The following is an 18,672-nucleotide window of genomic DNA, read 5'->3' as shown; positions in this document are numbered from 1 at the left end:
TATGTTGTGGAGACATTTCTTTCTCACCCTAGGGCCTCTGATTGCTCAGAAACATGACCCTCTTCTTCAAATAACTAAGAACAGGTTCTACAAACCCAGTTACTGCCAATGCCAACATGTGCTTTCAAAGCTGCCTCCCTTACCTGGGGAGTGTCCCAAGATGAAAAGACCAAGAAAGAGTATCTCCCTGAGAGGAAAAGGGCCACTAAGATCCAGAGAGAGACTCAGAGATAGAAAATAGGGGATGTATTCCTTTGACGTTTAAGAAGTTGTACTTCTGAATGAAAGCAGTGGGAATACATCTCGTGTGTGGCCTTGTGCTGGGTGCCCAGGGAAGCAGCTCCATGGCTGAGAGAAGGAGCAGACAATGGCTTGAGCAAAGTGAGTTAGTACCCCCTCCTCCAGAAGGGACCCAGAACCCCCTCCAGAATCTTCTCTCCTCAAGATAAATCTTAAACTCTTCACTCTTTCATTTTGTCACATTTTTGTTTAGAATATTTTATAGTGTTTGAGTGAAAAAGAAGACTCCACCGTCTTGATTCCTCCTATTTTTATTGCAAATATATAGTATTTCAGCTACACTATGGGCTTTGACAAGCTATGCTGGAAATGAGCCACGAATTACAACATTTCTATGGAAAAATGCATTGTGAAATCTAAGCAACAGTCATACAAACGGCCTATTAGACCCTAACACATTACCAGGTGGCGGTGCCTTATCATGTTTCCAAAACTATTTCTAAAAGCAATCTGCATTTCAATAAGGCTTAAAGAATCTCATATTTTCTTAAGGCATCTTCACTATAATATGAAGCATAATTTATTTAACCCGAAAAAAAAAACTGAAAAAAAGTTGACAACTTTTTTTAGGCATTTCTTTCCCATGGTTCAATGTAATCCAATCCCAGATGTGCAAAAATTTCTTCTTCACTTTCTGCTTTGAGAAATATTTTCTGAAAGCATAAAAAGAAATATGTGCATTCAGATATTTTTAAACATCTCGATCCTGACATAGTGAAAGTTTTACTTTGTAAATTGTCTTGGCAGAGTGGGTTATTACCAAAACATAATTCCCTGCTTCTGAGTATAAAAAATCATCTGAACTGACTTCTTTTTTTTTTTTAATATTGACCGGCTTCTGTAATTTTATTATTTTCCTGCCCCCAAAACATGGTATCTGATAAATTAACAAAATTATGACGGCCTTACATATTTAGCTAAAGGCATTTGGTATTTTTCCAATGGGTCTGTAGCTCTTAACCACAGTTGTTCATTAGAACCACCTAAAGGAACTTAACAACAACAAAAACCCCCAAAAACTTTGAAGCCTGAACGACACCCCAGTTCAATGAAATCAGAATCTCAGGAGAGGTCCTGTCACCAGTCTTTGTAAAGGCTCTGGGTAAGTCTCATGGGCAGCCAGAATTATGTACTCCTGCTCCAGGTAACAAGAGGCAATTATAGGATACTTGTATATGTTGGGTTCTCCTTCTGACCTTCCTCACCTGCCCGCCCCCACCCCATGATCTCTTTTAGACCAAGCACCACTTCTCCCTCATCCCCTTCTTGCCTATAGCACAGTGTTGGACCCTTAAGACGCACTCAGTTATGTTAAACTATTTAGTATGTGTTAATTTGTAAGCATTCCTACGCTGTGTTATGTGACTCTGCCTCCACTCACATGCTTGACATCTATGGCCCTTTCCTCTGACAGCAGTACCTTGATTTTCCTTTGAGAAACCACCCTTCCCTACTCTCAGTCTGTGAGGATCAGGTGGGGCTAATTCCATCTCCAAGGAGGGCCACACGATCAAAACCTGGCCAATCAGAGCCATAAGGGATGGGCACATGACCCAGGCCTGGCCAATGAACATCAACTAGGACTCTTGCTAGAACTATCAGGAAAGAGGCTCTTCTCTGTTAAGTTGGATGGATGGGAATCATGGGAAAACCATGCCTGAGGTTGAAACCAACACTGAGGAAAACCTGCAATCAGCACCTGGATACAGACATACCTGAAGTCAGTATTACCCCCAGATGCTTCAGTATATAAGCCAAGTATACTTTTTTTGCTATGCCACCTTGGACTGGGTTTCTGACACCTGTAACTGAGACAGCTCTAACCAAATACAGCGCATTTAGGCTGTGAGCTCTTAGAGGGTAAAGATAACTTCTGGTTATTTTATGTCTTATTCCCCTCAGAGCTTAGTTTAATGTCCTTGACCCCTGGGAGAACAGCAGACCTTGGCATGTAGATTTAACAGATGAATATTTAACTCCTCATAATTCATGCAGTAATTTATCCTTTTGCCGAGGCACGAATTTGGATCCTGACCAGTGCCAAGTGCAGCACACCAAGTGAGTTACACAGCTGGTGAGGGAGCCTCACTGACCGCTCATCTACATCTCAGGGCAGTTCTGTGGCTCTCCCTCTTGCAGTAGGCTCTCATTAATGACCCAAGTGGTCACTCAAAATGCAACTGCCCACGCATTTTAGGGGTACTTGATATGTACCCCTTAAATGGTTTTTGTAATTTGGGGAATCCTTGGTTTTCTTTGGACTTATTCACTCCAAATACCAAAGATATATCAAACACAATTAATGTTCACGCTGGACTGGTTCTAAAGACCCAACAAGCTCATCATCTTGGAGCCCAAAGCCCTTGAGGTATATTCTGGGCCAGGTGGGGACCGTGCTCCCATCAGGATCTTTCCAGCTGCCCTCAACTGTGATCTGTGGGAACAGGACACTCAGGGCAGACATCAGTTCAGGAAAAGTGCTCAGGGAGCCAGCCATAGGGATGAGGATCAGAGCAGCCCATCTTGGGGAGACAACTCTACCTTGGTCTTGTCGTATAAAGCATGGTTATCCAGGATCATCTTCCGCTCATGCGTGGCATACCGCCGGAGGTCTCTCTCAAACTGCTGGACGAGATATAATTAAAATAAATTACTAGTAAGTTTAGAATGTCTTCAGTATTACGCGTTTAGAGATATCTAAGTCCCTATAATGAAACACCTATTTACCTCCAGTGAACGTTCTGAAAGCAATTTTCTCTCCGAGGGCAAAGCTCTGTGACGGCACATTAGAATGCAAGCTCCTTGAAAACAGGAGCCTGGCTGGCTTGGTTCATAACCATATTCCCTTCTCTAATAGTGCCTGGCACACAGAAGATGGACAGCAAGTGTTTGTTGAGTGAATAAATAAATGCTGTGAGGATTGTGTCCAGGATAATACCTGGTCCCAAAGCAAATGCTGGATAAATAATAGTTTTTTTATTTGGAGTATCATTATGCCAAAAGAAGCTGAGGAGTCAAGAGACCCAAACTCCAGCCTGGATTTTGTCCCTATTTGTGCCTCTTTTGGCAAGCCACCCCGTTTCTCTGAATCTTGACTGGTCAGACAGGAGGATGAAGAAAGTCCGTACGTAAGAAGTAGGGTCCCTTCTGGCTCTAACAGCCTCTTGGATGAGAGTCTGTAAAACTCACGGTTTGAGCCACCTGTCCCAGAATAGCATGTCCTATGATCGAGGGTGGGCTCTGAGGCTGCAGGGGGTGAAAACTGAAGGCTAAGATAGAGGACAGTGAATAAAGCTGCTGTTGAGGTGAAGCACAGATCTAGAAACGTTGATCTTTCCTCGTGAGACGCGGAGGAAAGTATGGGATAATCGCGCCCTCTAGCGGCGAGGAGCCGTTTCCTAGTTTCGGAAAGCCGGCTGAGGCTGGGACCCCTCCCACCACGGTCCGCTGTGTAAGAAAACAGGCTCTCCAAACAGAAGTTTTATTAATGTGGCAGAGGGGGAGCCAGGGTTGTGGACAAATCGGGGTGTAGCAGGTTCTGGGTGCAGTAGCTGTTGGACTGTGAAAATATGGGAGCGTCGCTTGGCACTATGCCTCCTGCCAGCCCTGGGACATTCTCTTCCCACCCTACTCCCCAGCACTTAGAGCGATGGCTGCTCCCAGGGTGTTGGGAAAGGCTGGAGAGGATGGGGATGAGGGGGGCAGTGAGAGGCTGCCCTTGGCTCCCCAGCTCTATGTGGTGAAAGATATATTCCTGGACTCCTCTGCTGAAACCTGAGAACGTTTCCCCATAGACTGCAAGAAATGATAATGATGTCTTTTATTTGGAGAGTAACAATATTTACTCAAGTATTTACTGAGCACCTACTGTGTGCCGTGTGTGTCCTGTGTGCTTGGGATACAACAGTGAACATGTCTGCCCTGGTGGGGCTTGCCTTCCAGCAGGGGACACAGACAAGGCACAATAATGGAATAAATAAACGGTACGGTATGAGGAAAGGTAACTGTTGTATACAGAGCAGGCCTCATTGAGAAGGTAGGGGTTTGAGCAAGGAATTGGACCGGGTGTCAGCCAAGTGGACTCTGGGGGGAGAGCCGTCCAGGCAGACGAACAGCTAGAACACAGCCTTAGCATGGAGCGAGCCTGGCCTGTTTAGGGAGAAAGCAGTAGGAGAGGAGTTCAGAGGGATAAGGAGGTGGGAAGATCGAGCAGGGTCTCATGAGCCAGGCAGGACCCCACGTTTACTCTGAGTTCAATGGGGGAGTCTCTGCAAGGTTTTGAGCTGCGGAGGGACCTGATCTGACTTATGTTATAGGGGGATCGATCAGCTGTACCAGGCAAGGCCAGAAACAGGCAACGACATCCTTCTTAATATTTACGTAGAGCTCACCTTGTGCAGGCACTGGGCTCACTTCTTGCTTTATATTAATTTTTTGATCTGCTCTATTACCGCTGACATTTAACAGCTTCTGGAAGAGTCTAAAAGACTCTTTAATTACCTCAAAATAAACAGTTGTTTTTATTAGACTTTTTAAAATGTTTATATTTTTTTAATTTTTAAATTTTTTTGGTGTTTATTTTTGAGGAGGGGGAAGCACGACTAGGGAAGGAGCAGAGAGAGACAGAATCCGAAGCAGGCTCCAGGCTCTGAGCTGTCAGCACAGAGCCCGATGCGGGGCTCAAACCCATGAACTGTGAGATCATGACCTAAGCCGAAGTCAGACGCTTAACCGACTGAGCCACCCGGGCACCCCTCAAGGAGAACAGTTTTATGTACATAGTTGTACTCGAAGTTGTGCTGAGATGAAGGCATTGTCTCATTTAATGCCCATTACAATCCTGTGAGGTGGGGCTGTTGTTAGTCCATTTTTCAGGTGAAGAAAGGATGCCCAGAGAGCCTAAGTCATTCACCCGAGGCCACACAACCTATGATAGAGCTGGGACCCAGACTCAGGCACTTTACCCAAGACAGTTTAAAAGCCTTCTGCTTTAAATCCTCTTTAGTTTCTCACAATGACCCTGCGAAATAGACATGACAAGGATGATGTCTTATGTTTCAAATGAAGGAAGCCGAACACTGGGCAGGGGCATTGGTACTACAGTCTGACTGTATCATCGGTCACAATCGACCTCAGAAGTTGGCCAACGGCTGCTGCATACAGTTGTGCAAGTTGTGCACTGCAGAACTCTAGAGGGCACCATTTCCTATAGGGGAATGTAGGCCCCAAATTGAGGTGAGATTAATAGATGACTTGAATTGTCTTGAGAACACTTCCCGGGCCCTGAAATATTTGGGTAAAAAGGTGAAGTCGAATTTTTCACCTACAAAACTTTAGACTAAATCTAATCCTGGTCACCCACCAACAGGTATCCCCCTGGAGACAAAACACACCATATTCAGTGGTTGCATAGGTAGGGCGTGAAGATAGTCACACAAGTAGCTACCACATGCTGAGCACGCAGCCTCTCCTTTAACCCAAATGGCAACAATAAGAGGTGGGCACCACTATTATCCACAATAGAGATGGGGCGGTGGGGGCTCAAAGAGGTGAACTAGTTTAAAGTCAGTCAGCAAAACGCTGAGTGTTCTATCAGCGCCTGCAGAACCCATAGAAGCAATTTCCAAGAACTCCGAGAGAAGAGACTAAAATGTGCTGAAAACATGCCTGTCTTCAAACAAAATGGGTAAAAGGCCACCGTTTCTGCCAGTGATACCTAACTGGCCCGATCTTGTATAACTTCGGACTTGTTTTTGGAACTCTCCCCGGTCTCATCAGACTCTGCGCTCCCAAAGATTCTCGTCTGTCAAACAAGCTGCATTTATGATAGATTGTTTCATCAGGTTTTCCAACTTTTATGAATGAAAAATGTCAGCCAACATTTTTTGATGAGGGTGAGGAATTCTAGGGCCGAGACCCTCTGCTGAAATAGTTGCAGCCTCAAGCAAAGACACCAGACATTTAACTCAAGGTTGAGGACAACTAATTTGTGTCATGTCGTTCATCTATATAAAACCCTCTAAAGAGTCAAGTAACAGCTAAAGACTCAAGCCAACAGCTAGCTGCCTGGGGACACTGATGAAAGCGGGCAGTGCTTACTACACCGGGGGTGGTGGGGGGAAGCTCGTGCTAATGAGATTCGAATCCTGGGCACCCTCGCTGTGAATGTGACTGGAGGGGAGGGAGAACCGCCTCTTGGCCAGCACCCATCACGTGCCGGCGTGGCACTGGGGGCTTTGCCGGCTTCATCTCACCCACCCCTGCAGCCCAGGGAGGTGACAGAGTCCTTGCCCTCACTTCCTTGGCGGGAAAGCTAAGTCTTCAAGGGCATAGGGAGCTCTGAGACCCCCAGCCAATGAGGCGCAGAACAGAGGCCCATGACAGGTCCCGGAAAAGCCAAACCTGTGTCCTCAGCCACCTTGCTGCTTTCTCTGCTTCAGTGGTCCTCCCTCTCCAGCTACATCCGAAATGCCTGCCTGAAATACCTGCCAGGCTTTTTCGAAAGCAGATTGCTGGGCTCCACCCCCGGAGTTTCTGATTCAGGAGGTCTTGAGGGGGTGGGTGGAGAGTTTGTGTGTTTAACCTGCCCCCAGGTGATCTGATGCTGCCAGCCTGGGACCACACTGAGAATAACAACTGCTCTAAATTAATCTGTGTCACTGACCTCGTGCAGGTAGAATGCCCAGATTTGGAGGTTTCTGGGCACTCCTCCCTGTCTCCCTGGTCCCACTGCCATTGTCTCTCTCCTGGGCCCCGGTGGACCCAGCCTACTTCTTTTGGATCTGTGTAGCACTTACCCGCGAGCCAGTCCAGCCCAGCAGGGCAAAGGCACGGCGCTCGTAGGGGCACATGACCAGGTCCACACGGATGGCCTTCCAGGTCTTCCCTTCCTGCTGGCTACACTTGCCACTGTCCACTCTCTGATGGTGCAATTTTAAAATCAGAAAGCACTTTTGAAAATGATCTAAAGCATCCACCTTCCTGCTAGGCAACTTTAGCTTTTCAAATGTCGACTCCACAAGGTCGTAGTATAAAAGTAATTCCTGAAAGCAAACAGAAAGACATCAGGAAGAGTCCCCGGTGGACAGGGTCTGCAATTTGATACTGGGCTGTTAATGACTGCTCTTAGCAGAAGCTTTACAGATTTGAGCACAAGGTGGGCATGTTGTGCCCTTGCCATGCAAGCCCACCTGGTAACCCTGGGAGAGGAAGCCAGGAAGTGGGTGTATTAGCCTATGTAGCAGAGGAACTTAGCAGTTAGAGAGGCCAAGGCCACTTCATGGCAAAGCTGCCCGAGAATCCTTCTCCTTACTTCCGAATCACAAGTCAGGGCTCAGAAACTTGCCTCACCGCTTTGAGAACAAATCAATCATGAACAAAAGCCCTGCTGTTTTATGCAGTTTTATGCTGTTTTTATGCAGGGACACTGCTCTGAGTCAGTGTCCCTCTATATTATATAGATGACCTGGTTTATTTGGCCCAAAGGGTTGTGGCTGGAGGCTCAGCCCCGCTTTTGGGCAGGACGAGTCACTACCTCTAGGTTGCATTTTAAGATTGTCACTGGGTCCGCCTTGGGGACTGGGATACAGTTAGTGACACATATCTCCCCCAGTGATGCTGAGTCAGAACGAGAAGAAGAGATTCGAAGATGTGCTCAGCGACCCTCCAATTTGTCTGCTCCGTGGGAACTCCTCACAGCACAGGGCAGATGTGGGGCAGGGAGAGAAAGAAACGTGTAATCAACTGCTAAATCTTGAGTGACAACTAACAAAGCAAAAAACCTCACAATAATTCAGTCATAGCTCTGCGGGTAGGTGATCTATTATCAGACATTCCTCAGGTCAGCCGGTCTCCAACTTTATCATCAGAAGCATTTGGAAAGTTTGTCACAGCAGTTTGTGGGGGCCTCTCCCCAGAGTGATTCAGTGGAAGGAGAAAGGGTGAGGATTTGCATTTCTAGCAAGTTCCCGGGAGATGCTGATGCTGCTGGTCCAGGGACCACACTCTGAGCACTTTGGTTCAGTTAATTTTGTTATTAGGAATGCTCTGCATTCCCTCCGTAGCCCTCCGGGAGATATTGTTCAATTCAACCGGACTTTGATAACTTTTCCTTTTGCTGATCTCAAAAGAGGGAACTCTAGCCCTTCAGCACCCCCCCCCCCCCCAGGAAAGGTATTAGGAAAACACACACCTTCTGAAGGGGGGGAGGGGAGCACTGATGTCGAGAAGACCCTTTTGGTGAGAGGTCAAGTATTGCTATAGAATAGTCTAATAACCAGCTCAAGAAAACAATTCTGCTTTTTAATGAAACTTACAAAAATGAGTACAACGTAGCAGACTTCCTTGTAAACTTGAATCATGTACCTTTGAAAAGTGAGCTATTAAAATATTAACAAGTCTTTCCCTGAAGTTAAATCTGCAATAACACCCACCTCCCTCCAAAATCCACAAAGCTGTCTTCCTAAAAAGCTGTGTTTACCCTATCGCCACATGGTGGTGACATTGGCTGGTCATAGACAATGGGCCATTTTGTAGGGTTTTGCTTTGGATCTTGCGAGGTGTTTGGGAATGCATGCCTTGAATAAAAAGCTCCTGTCTGCCTATTCAGACACCTTCTGCAGCAGGGGCACAGTTCTCAACGCACACACACAACCCACACAACCCCTGATACTCTGCCTCCTGCCGTCTGGCCTGGGCTGTTTGTGGGACATCTCTGTCTTCTCCCGTTTCTTTCCTTGTTGGTCCCCATTTCCCTTTGAGTGACTTCTCTCTTCTTTGAAAACTCCTTCAAAGTTTTGGGCTCTGCCATCGATAAGCACAAGCTGACTAAACTTCCTATCAGCATGTTCTTTTCTTCTTACTGGAAACGAAGGGACTCCTCTTGACCAGGAGGGAGGATCTTCCCCTGTTCCTCCCTCCCTTCCTCCCCCGGGGACTGAGCACTTGACTCTCAGGTACATGACACGGGGTGGGAGAGAAGTGCTTAGCCCTCGGCTTTGCCTCTCACAAAGAAGGAGGCACCATCACCCCACGTTTAGTATTAGGCTCCCCCAACAGAGAGGGAGGGTGGCAAGGCTGGAGGGTGAGGCCCTCTCCCTTTCTGACAGCCAGGATCCATCCACGCTTCTGTTTCAATTTCCTCCAATCCCTTCTCGGAAGACTCCACATCCCCTATTCAAAGTCAAGTCTGTTTTGCAGTGGGAGTGAATATGTTCTCTCTTCTAAAGTATTAATACTTTCAGTCTGTCAGCCTTCCAGGAACTGAGGATGTAGCCTGGTGAACAGTGAGTGGCCCCGAGCAAGGTCCCACCCACCAGGGGTCAACCCCACCCTAGTCCAGGGGTGAACCCCACTCCAGTGAGCCCTCCCCTCTTTGGGTTGAGCTGTGGTGACCAGGAAGAATTCAGGCTGGCAGGAGTCTTCGAGATGGGGACCTCCACCAAAGATCAGTATTTCCAAGCTCCCTTTCCTCCTTTTCTTTCCACCGACCAAGGGGTCTTCTCCAAGGCTCACGTTTAGTTCACTGGATGGGCGGCTCAAACCGACGCCTACGGGCCGTTTGTCGTGCTCACGTAACACGTGCGTGCTGTGTGAGTGTGCTCATGCCTGTCCTGCGTGGGATATCATCTGTATAATCTGGAAAATGCGAGCTCTGGTAAGAATGTCAGGGCTGAGGAGCGAGGTAGAAACGGAAGTTACCCACGAGGACTTCACAGCCAAGGTTGTGGGGGCAGGTCCGGGGCTGCAGGGGTTCAGGCAGAGCTGGGACACCCAACTGCCACTCTGTGTCTCCTCCCTGAGGTCCTGTTTGTCCGCAAGAGGAGCAGGTGCACCTGCTGGCTCCTGGGTGCCCTCACCTGGCACGGGGCCCGGCTTTCCGGCAGAGCTCTGTGAGTACTTATGCAGGAGCCATCACACCGATGGCCACTGGTTATTAAGCGTTTACCATTACCGGGCACAGCATCAAGTGCTTTATCTAATTCTCTCAGTTAATCCTCTCCGTTAATGAAGCGAGACAGCCTTGCTATCCCTGTTTTATAGACGAGGAAAGATTAAGCAAAGCGGCCCAGGTCATGCAGCCAGTAAGCTGCAGGGTTGTGCTTTTAAAGTCCCATATAAAACCCCCCAGGGCTTAATGTCCGCCTCCACCCGTGCCTGCCCATCTCTCTGCTTGGAGGCCAGAGGTCTGGTTTCCTCAAACTGAGGAAAGAGGAAAGGAAAGAAGGGTCTTTGTCTCCGTGTCCCACACCACCATCTCCATCTTAGTCTGGAACAGTCTTGGAGCCTGGGGAGCGCGGTGCCTAAACACCAAGGTCAAACAGGCCCACCCTCACAGGGCCCCAGGTCTTGCTGTCCCCACCCCAGCCTTGGCTAGCAGGCCCATGAATTGTGCTGTCTATCCGTGAGAACCATCTACCTTTCCTGCTTGAGCCGAGCCGAGGGGCCCGTGTAGGTGGGGCTGACTCTTCCCTGTCCTGCCTTCCCTTGGCTTGGCCAATGAGGTTCACTCTCAGGGCCCCTGGCAGTCCCGGGGTCCACCCTCCTGAGAAGGACAGAGGGGGCTTGGGATGGCCTCACAGGTGAATGTGGATCTGGTTCCAATGTTGGGTCCGCACTTCTGGTGCCCCTGGCTCCAGGATCGTGTGTTCCCCGATCTCATTTTCACTTTATCTGAGGTTTCTTTCCCTCTGGCGTATCATGAAGGTTGGCCCACGGGCAGCAGAGGCTAGATCACTCAGGAAGGATGAAGCTGTGCCAGAAAAACACTAGCCCCAGCATCCTCGCCGGCCAGGCCCACAGGTCCCTGGGGTGGCTCCCTCTGGGCCCTTTGGGAAGTGGAGCTCTTCCTGGAGTGGGGCGCGGGTCGGGGCCCTGCAGGCAGCTCTGGCAGCTTCCTCTGCTGGGCAATAGGTAGCCCGAGGCGAATCTGATCTCCGCAGTGGGTGGGGGCTTCTGAGCCCAGCTGGTCCTCGTTGGTTTCCTTCTTCCCATCTCAGCACAAAGTCAAGGTGGTTGTTGACCCGCAGAGAGTTCAAGGCAGCAGCGACATCTCCTGGCTGATAATATCCCAGTCCCCGTGGTCCCGCCCCACCCCTCAGCCTGCTACCACCCATCTCACACCTCCCAGGTCTGTAGGGCACACGCGCCCCATTCATTTAGGGGCGGTAACACTTCCTCCTGTCGGACACCGAGACCTACGGCCCTCGGCCCCTGGACACAGGACAGGTGTGTATAAATAAGATAAATATTCACAACACAGACTCTAGGACCCCAGGCGAGTAAGTCTTATCATCGTGTGTCATGTGGCATGTGTAAGCTGTTGCAAATCGCTGAGAATCCAGTATATGGTCATGACACAAAGACGAGATACATAGTGTGCAAAATTCAACGGTATTAATGTAATGTTTGGGTGTCCAAACATCTACCTGTGATCCTTCTTCTTACCTTCCTTTGCCATAAGTTTATCACTTTAGGTAAAAGTTCTTCCTCTTCTTCGTCTGTTGATCCGGGGCTGGTAATTAAAAAATCAACATCGTGCCCAATCTTCTTACCCCTGACCAAAAAAAAAAAAAAAAAGTATAGAATGGAAATCAATTAGATTTTTAGCTCTCAATTTTTACAACTCACTTTTGTTTCTATGCCCTGTGCTCAACGTTTGCAACACAAAATGCTCGTGATATTTTTTTTTTAAACAAAATATCCTTGATGGGACAACTCTACTCCTTGCAAGATAAATTTATGACATAGAAAAAGTCACACATAGTACGTATATGATTATATGTGTGGGTGAAAATAACACAGGAAGTGATCTCTTCTGCATACTCACATGTGCACACCCACCCCCACATGTGCACACAGACAAGCAGATCAGAACTGGTGACCAGAACCGAGAGCTGCATGCACACAATACGAGAGAGGGCTCTCCAAATCATGGTATTGACTGAAGGCATTTTTTTAGATTTGATCTTCCTCTCCCGCTTGCTCCCTCACTTCAAACTTGGCTTGCCAAGATGGCCAACAGCTAACAGGTAAGAGGGCCACAGGGAGAGCTGGAGGAAGGGGTGGGAAGGAAGGAATTTCTTTCCGAAAAGGAGGCCTCAACATCCAACAACTGCACACATCTCTGTGAAGAGTTCATTCATTCATCGACTCAGCCAGTATTTCTTGAGCACCTACATTGTGCCAGGCACCGGGTTCTCACAGAGGACTAATTTCTACAAACTGTGTGAGGAAAGCATGCATACAAACAAATTACTTGACAGGTAGCACTGAGGAGGGGTGCCTGGCTGAGCATGGCACCTGAACTGAGTCATAAAAGATGAGGAAAAGTCGGCCAGGTGACAATTTGAGGAAAGCCAGTGCAAACACGGAAGGGTCTGACTGGGCAAGTCACAGAAGCGTGAAATAGCTCCATGTGTACAAAGAAAGACAAGCCATTTGGGGTTGCTGAAGTGGAAACCCGAGCTACAGAAGATGAGGCCACCGAGAGAGGCTGTCACCAGATCACCAAAGGCCTTTGTGCCGTGCTTAAAACTGAACTGAACTTCTGAAGGTGGGGAGCCACTGAAGGTGTTAGAGCAGGGGAGGCAAAAGCAGCCCTCGTTATCTACCTCCGGAATCCTCCTGTCATGGTGACGAAGGCATCAGGCAGAAACGCCCAGACGGCCTCTTTAACCAGCACACCGACTGCCTCTGCTTCTGCCCTGGTCACACAGCTGACGAGGTCTTCATAATAGAGGAATCCTGAAGGGCCATTGGACAGGTCAATGGAGAGAGTGACACGTGAGATGACCAGCCCTCTGTGGGAGGTGATTCTGCCCCCAAATAGAGTAAACATGACCACAGGCATCAACAAACTGTTTCCACAGAGATGGGAAATCTCTACTCTCTTGGTTGTGAATTTTTCATGGTAATGATGACTCTTCGCTTTCTGACTTGTAAGAGTCTTACAATTTCCTGACTAAGAAAGAGACTATATTTCATATCCCTCTAGAAACCAAGCTGTTCAAATATAGCTTCTTATTGAAGAACCAGCCTTCTTCATAAACTGTGCCCTATAATTGTTTACAGATCATGCATAAAGATTTACGATGGAAGCTCAGGCCGACTTGCTATAATGACTTGGTTATTCCCACAGACCCAAGGAGGGAGCTTCTTCTAAAAATTAAAAATAGAACTACTGTGTGATCCAGCGATCCTGCTTCTGGGAATACATCTGAAGGAAATGAAAACACCGTCAAAGGAATATACACACCGCCATGTTCATAGCAACATTATTCACAATAGCCAAGACATGGAAACAACCTGTGTCCGTCAGTGGATAAAGAAATTGTAGTGTGTGTGTGCGTGTGTGTGTGTGTGTGTGTGTGTGTGTGCACGTGCGCATGGAAATAGGAGGATTATTCAGCCACTAAAATGAAGATATCCTGCCATTTGCAACAACATGGATGGACCCTGAGGGCTTTACGTGAAGTGAAATACGTCCAAGAAAGACAAATACTGTATGACGTCACTTATGTGTGAAATCTAAAGACAAAAACTCATAGAAGAGAAATCAGATCTGTGGTTATCAGAGGCCAGTGCGGGCGGAAGGGGAATTGGAAGAAGGTGATTGGAAAAAGGTATCAGCTTCCAGTCCTAAGATAAGTAAGTACCAGGGATGCATGTACAGCAAGTTGGCTACAGCCAACACTGCTGGATGCGTCTTGCTCTTTCGAATCCCAATTATATTGTATTTCGATTGCAAGTTAAAAATAAATGTTTAAAACGTGTACAATTTTTGACCCCTTATTGGCATTTCTTCATTCATGCCAATTAATGCCAAATTCATTTTACCAGAGCCCCCCGTAAATGGAAGCGTCCAAGCCACCACCTTCAACCTGCGGGAGGTCCTGCCGGGCTGTCAGCTGCCTGTCTCAACACAGTGTTCTCTTCTCCGGCTGGTCGGTCAGGAGCGGGTAGGTCAGCCCTGTGTCTAGATTTTCATACTTTCCCTTCTATTTCCTGGTATCTGACAGTTTCTAAAGCAGATCCACATTTATTCCAGCAATGACTCTAGTTCGTTGAAATATTTTTGACTCCTCAACCTTCATGTCTCTTTCGTGCCCATGACTCCTCCACTCCTCCTTTCACCCACAGGAGACAGTCAGGACCCAAACATCTAGAGCCAGTTCAGTACGAAGTAGATCAACAGCACAACCCTGTTTGACATCTGGATGCAGGAATGACAACAGCCGCTATGCAAAGCGTCTTTGCTTATGCCACGCAAGGTGCTAAGGACTTTGCCTACGTTATTTGATTTATTCCTCATTAACTACCAGTGTTACCTCCCTTTTATAGATGAAGTAACTTAGGCTCAAAGACTTGAACAAGCTTGCTCGAGATCTTGCAGCCACAGAATGTTGGAGCCAGGATTTGGATCCAAGTCTGTCTGATTCCAAAAGCTTGTGCTTTTAACCATAGTGCAAAAAAGAGGACGAACAAGGTACCCAGCTCACTGAGACTGGACTTGAAGTTCAGCTAACTCAGAGCCCTACCGCAACCTGGCCAGCCCATGGCAACATCAGGAGATCCGTAGGAGAGACAATTTACCTGCTTTCTGCATTTGTGTGAACTTCAGGGTTTTGTCTGACTTTATTTTACTCAGAGTTCGGAAACCCATCCTGAACCATTTCTCAGATGTCTTCAATCCCACTCCAAACACAGAAGTAAAGAGCTGAAACAGGGAAAGGCATGCCTTTAGCTTCTGACATGACCATTATGACAATGAAGTGACACTTTTCAAGGTCAAGGGATTAGGAAAACAGTGTAAGCATACTTCTGACCCAGTTTCTCCTGAATATGACAAGTGGGTGGGTGATGGTAACTTTTTACAGAGCTTTTTGTTTCAGGGGGGTCCTTTCCTGACCTATGGTATTACAGTGGCTGGCATCTGCATAGGCTTCCGTGTAATCTGACCACCCTTTGCCTGTTCCGTCCACGTGTGACCACAGCTTTCCCTACCAGGCACTCCCCTTGGCCAGGGGTCCCTTACGCACACTCATGCTCTGCGGTTTTAAGAGGGATGCTCATGTAGGTTGTATGAATTCTCTGCTGTCACTCAGCTGGTAAGCGGCACAGCCCAAACTCAAATCCAGGCTGTCTGCCCTCCAAGCCTGGGCTCCTGCCCACAACCAGCTTTTAGGCCTTTGCATCACTCCGGAACCAAAGGGACGGGCAGAAATCTCTGCCACCCTGAACTCCAAGGTGGGGAACACTGGGGGGAACCAAGCCCTGCTTCGAAGTAGAGAAGGACACAGTGGGGAGCTTCCAACACAGGTTTGCTCCTTAAGAGCAGGTTTGTTTTGTCCCATGCTCCCAGTGTCCCAGTGCTATTTGTGCCCATGAGTGACAGATCCTAGAAGATCCTAGAAGATCTCACCACAGCATGGCAATACGCTCATGCACCCGTATTTATTTTGGCATCTGCTTCCTAGACCACTATTATGGACTCATCGTGCCCCCTTCCACTCATATGTTGAAGCCCTAACCCCCACTGTGATGGTGTTTGGAGATGAGGCTTTTGGAGGGAATTAGGTTTAGATGAGGTCATGACTGTAGGGCCCTCATGATGGGGTTTGTGCCTTACTAAGAAGAGGCACCATGGGAGTTGCACTCTCTCTCTGTGCGTCATGTGAAGGCACATTGAAAAGGTGCCAGGAAGAGAGCCCTAACCACAACCCGACCATGCTGGCACCCTGATCTCGAACTTCCAGTCTCCAGAACTGTAAGAAAATAAATATTTGTTGTTTAACTCACCCAGTCTGTGGCATTTTGTTATGGCAGCCCAAGCTGACAAACCACCTACATTAAGTAATGGGGTTAACTGAAAAACCATTTTCAGCCAACACCTGTAAAATTACTTACTTTGAAGGACTGATATCGTTCATCATTTAACACAGCTTTAACTTCAGAACTTTCTCCATCTTCAATAATTTCCTGCATGGATAGTTGAAAAAATTGTTAGGGGCACTTGACGTGGCTCCGTCTGTTAAGCACCCGACTCTTGATTTCAGCTCAGATCACGATCTCACAGTTTGTGGGACGGAGCCCCACATCGGGCTCTGCACTGGTAGTGCGGAGCCTGCTTGAGATTCTCTCTCTCCCGTCTCCCTGCCCCTTCCATAGACATTATATAACATCTATCTATCTGTCTGTCTGTCTATCCCACATCTGTATATTAACTGCATTCCCTTCCCCCTCCTGCCTCCTATTAGGAAGCAGGACAAATCACATTTCACCCTTACCTCTATGACACACTTCACTTTGTCCCCCAGGCAGGGAATTCCTTCTGTGTCCTTCATACTGATGATTGTGAATGGCAGAGATTTAAGCACAGAAGCTGCTCTCATAAATGTCGCAGAGGAGACTTCATTTTCTTTAAACTCATAGTTTTCAGCCAGCACCTCGAAGGCGTCCTGAAGAACAAAACCAGGTGAGCCAAACACGGCCTGTTCCGAGCCCCTGAGCTAGTAGTCACTTGCAAACACCTGTTGCTCTTCTTGAGTGTTGAAATACCTCCTGACAGTCTCCTCAAAGGGTGGGATGGGGTCTCCCATGTCTTTGCACCCCTCCCTTGCTATGAGAGGAGCTGAACTGAAAAGACGGGTCACAGAGTGCTTCGTAAGGAGACTTTGAGTTTGCTGCCATTAGATATTCAGGAGCGATTCAACCAAAACCTGATCGCATGCTCACTGCACCCCCACTCGTCATTGCTCAGCATGACCCTGCCCTCTTTCCTTGCAGGCTTCCCCACCAGCGTGTGTCCAGGGTTCTGCCTGGATCACTGGGCACCTTCATCTCTCGGCTTGTATGTAAAACACAGTCAGCACTTAACATGGCAACAAAGGGGCGTGATCACAGGACACGGACCCAAGGCGGGTTGTTTCAGGTAGGGCACATTTGCATTTCTAGCAGAGGAGGAAGTAGCTACAGCTGTGTGGCATCATGCTTCCGTGCCCAGTACTGCAGTTTCCTGTTCTTCCTGGCAGATGTGGGGCTGGAGGTCTCGAAATGAGAAGTTTTGTAGTTGATACACTACCACATGTTTTAACAACCTGACTACTTTCTCTAGGCTGGAGAACGAGCAGCTGTGGACCTGTGAGGGTCATTTGAAACGCAACTGCCAAACTTCAGGCCTGGGTGGGGCTTTGGAGACAATCTGGCTAATTTCTAGTTGAACGGGTGAGAAAACCGAGGCTCAGAGAGAGGAACTGACTTGCCCGAGCTAGTTAAGATCAGAGAGGTGAGAATCCAGGCCTGCTGTCTCTCACTTGCCTGGTTACCCAGCAAAGGCTGTTTATGCATTAGTGCTGTTTCTTTGTAACTTGCTCTTACTGTGTTTTGGACTAATTACAGTATTTGGTTTTTCCAAATATTTGCCTTTCACAAGTGTTGTGCCCCAAAGTGACAATTCTCATCAAATAGTAATTTACCATCTCTAAACAATACAAATATATTTCTGATTGTATTTGTCCATGTCTACAACAGAAGTAGATCCATTCTGGACTGAAATAAGAACCAGAGATCAGGCCGGGGGTGGGGGGGAGTGAGTGAATGTGGGGGGTAATTTTCCTAGATATTCAGAAAATTACACAATTGAATTTGCAGATCCATGGGGGCGCCTGGGTGGCTCAGTCGGTTGGGTGACCGACTTCGGCTCAGGTCACGATCTCGCGATCTGTGAATTCGAGCCCCGAGTCGGGCTCTGTGCTGACAGCTCAGAGCCTGAAGCCTGTTTCAGATGCTGCGTCTCTCCCTCTCTCTCTGACCTTCCCCCATTCATGCTCTCTCTCTGTCTCTAAAATGAATAAACGTTAAAAAAAAATTAAAAAAAAAAAAAAGAATTTGCAGATCCATGGAAAGACGCTACAAGCCCTTCATTTGCTCTAGGGGTTGTTGTAGAGCCCCTTACCGTGAATACGTGGTTAAAGTTGTTTAAAGTGGTTCTTCTCTGACATGCATACAGAGGGATCTTTTTTACAAGTGGCGGAGTCTTCTGGAGCTCTGGGTTTGGGCTAGCTGAATAATCTCTTCTCACCTAAACAAATGCAGAAGCATCCGTTTTTAATAGCAATCAATAGTCATAATCATAGATATTATGAAGGAGAAAAATTGGAGGCAGTTTGATGGCAATTGTCCCTGAAGAGGATAAAATTATAGGAGAGTCAGATTTTATGTTACACACATCTCTGATATTTGCATTTGCTACGGTTTACATGTATTGTATTTTTTAAAGTTTATTTGTTTGTTTTGAGCTGGGGAGGGGCAGAGAGAGGGAGAGAGAGAATCCCAAGAAAGTGCTATACTGTCAGTGCACAGCCCGACACGGGG

The 18,672-nt window shown here is 47.6% G+C and overlaps 1 protein-coding gene across 2 annotated transcripts in view; it reads right to left on the bottom strand.

Moving 5' to 3' along the window:
- Positions 1–535: 535 nt before the first annotated feature.
- DNTT (DNA nucleotidylexotransferase) overlaps positions 536–18,672 on the bottom strand; it is a 30,593-nt gene continuing 12,456 nt past the window's right edge. Inside the window, exons 3-11 of one of the 2 annotated variants that reach the window (XM_019458969.2) lie at positions 18,254–18,379; positions 16,587–16,757; positions 16,207–16,278; positions 14,893–15,016; positions 12,912–13,044; positions 11,746–11,854; positions 7,098–7,343; positions 2,842–2,925; positions 536–953 (exon numbers count right to left, since the gene is read on the bottom strand). In XM_019458969.2, the coding sequence (XP_019314514.2) occupies positions 867–953; positions 2,842–2,925; positions 7,098–7,343; positions 11,746–11,854; positions 12,912–13,044; positions 14,893–15,016; positions 16,207–16,278; positions 16,587–16,757; positions 18,254–18,379 (1,152 nt within the window). In that variant the 3' untranslated portion in view covers positions 536–866. The remainder of the gene's footprint in view (positions 954–2,841; positions 2,926–7,097; positions 7,344–11,745; positions 11,855–12,911; positions 13,045–14,892; positions 15,017–16,206; positions 16,279–16,586; positions 16,758–18,253; positions 18,380–18,672) is intronic. The other variant, XM_019458970.2, reaches the window with a different exon arrangement.

Source organism: Panthera pardus, unplaced genomic scaffold (assembly GCF_024362965.1).
Source record: "Panthera pardus isolate Hobbes unplaced genomic scaffold, ASM2436296v1 HiC_scaffold_22, whole genome shotgun sequence".
Lineage (NCBI taxonomy): Eukaryota > Metazoa > Chordata > Mammalia > Carnivora > Felidae > Panthera > Panthera pardus.
This window is presented reverse-complemented; position numbering and strand designations above follow the sequence as displayed.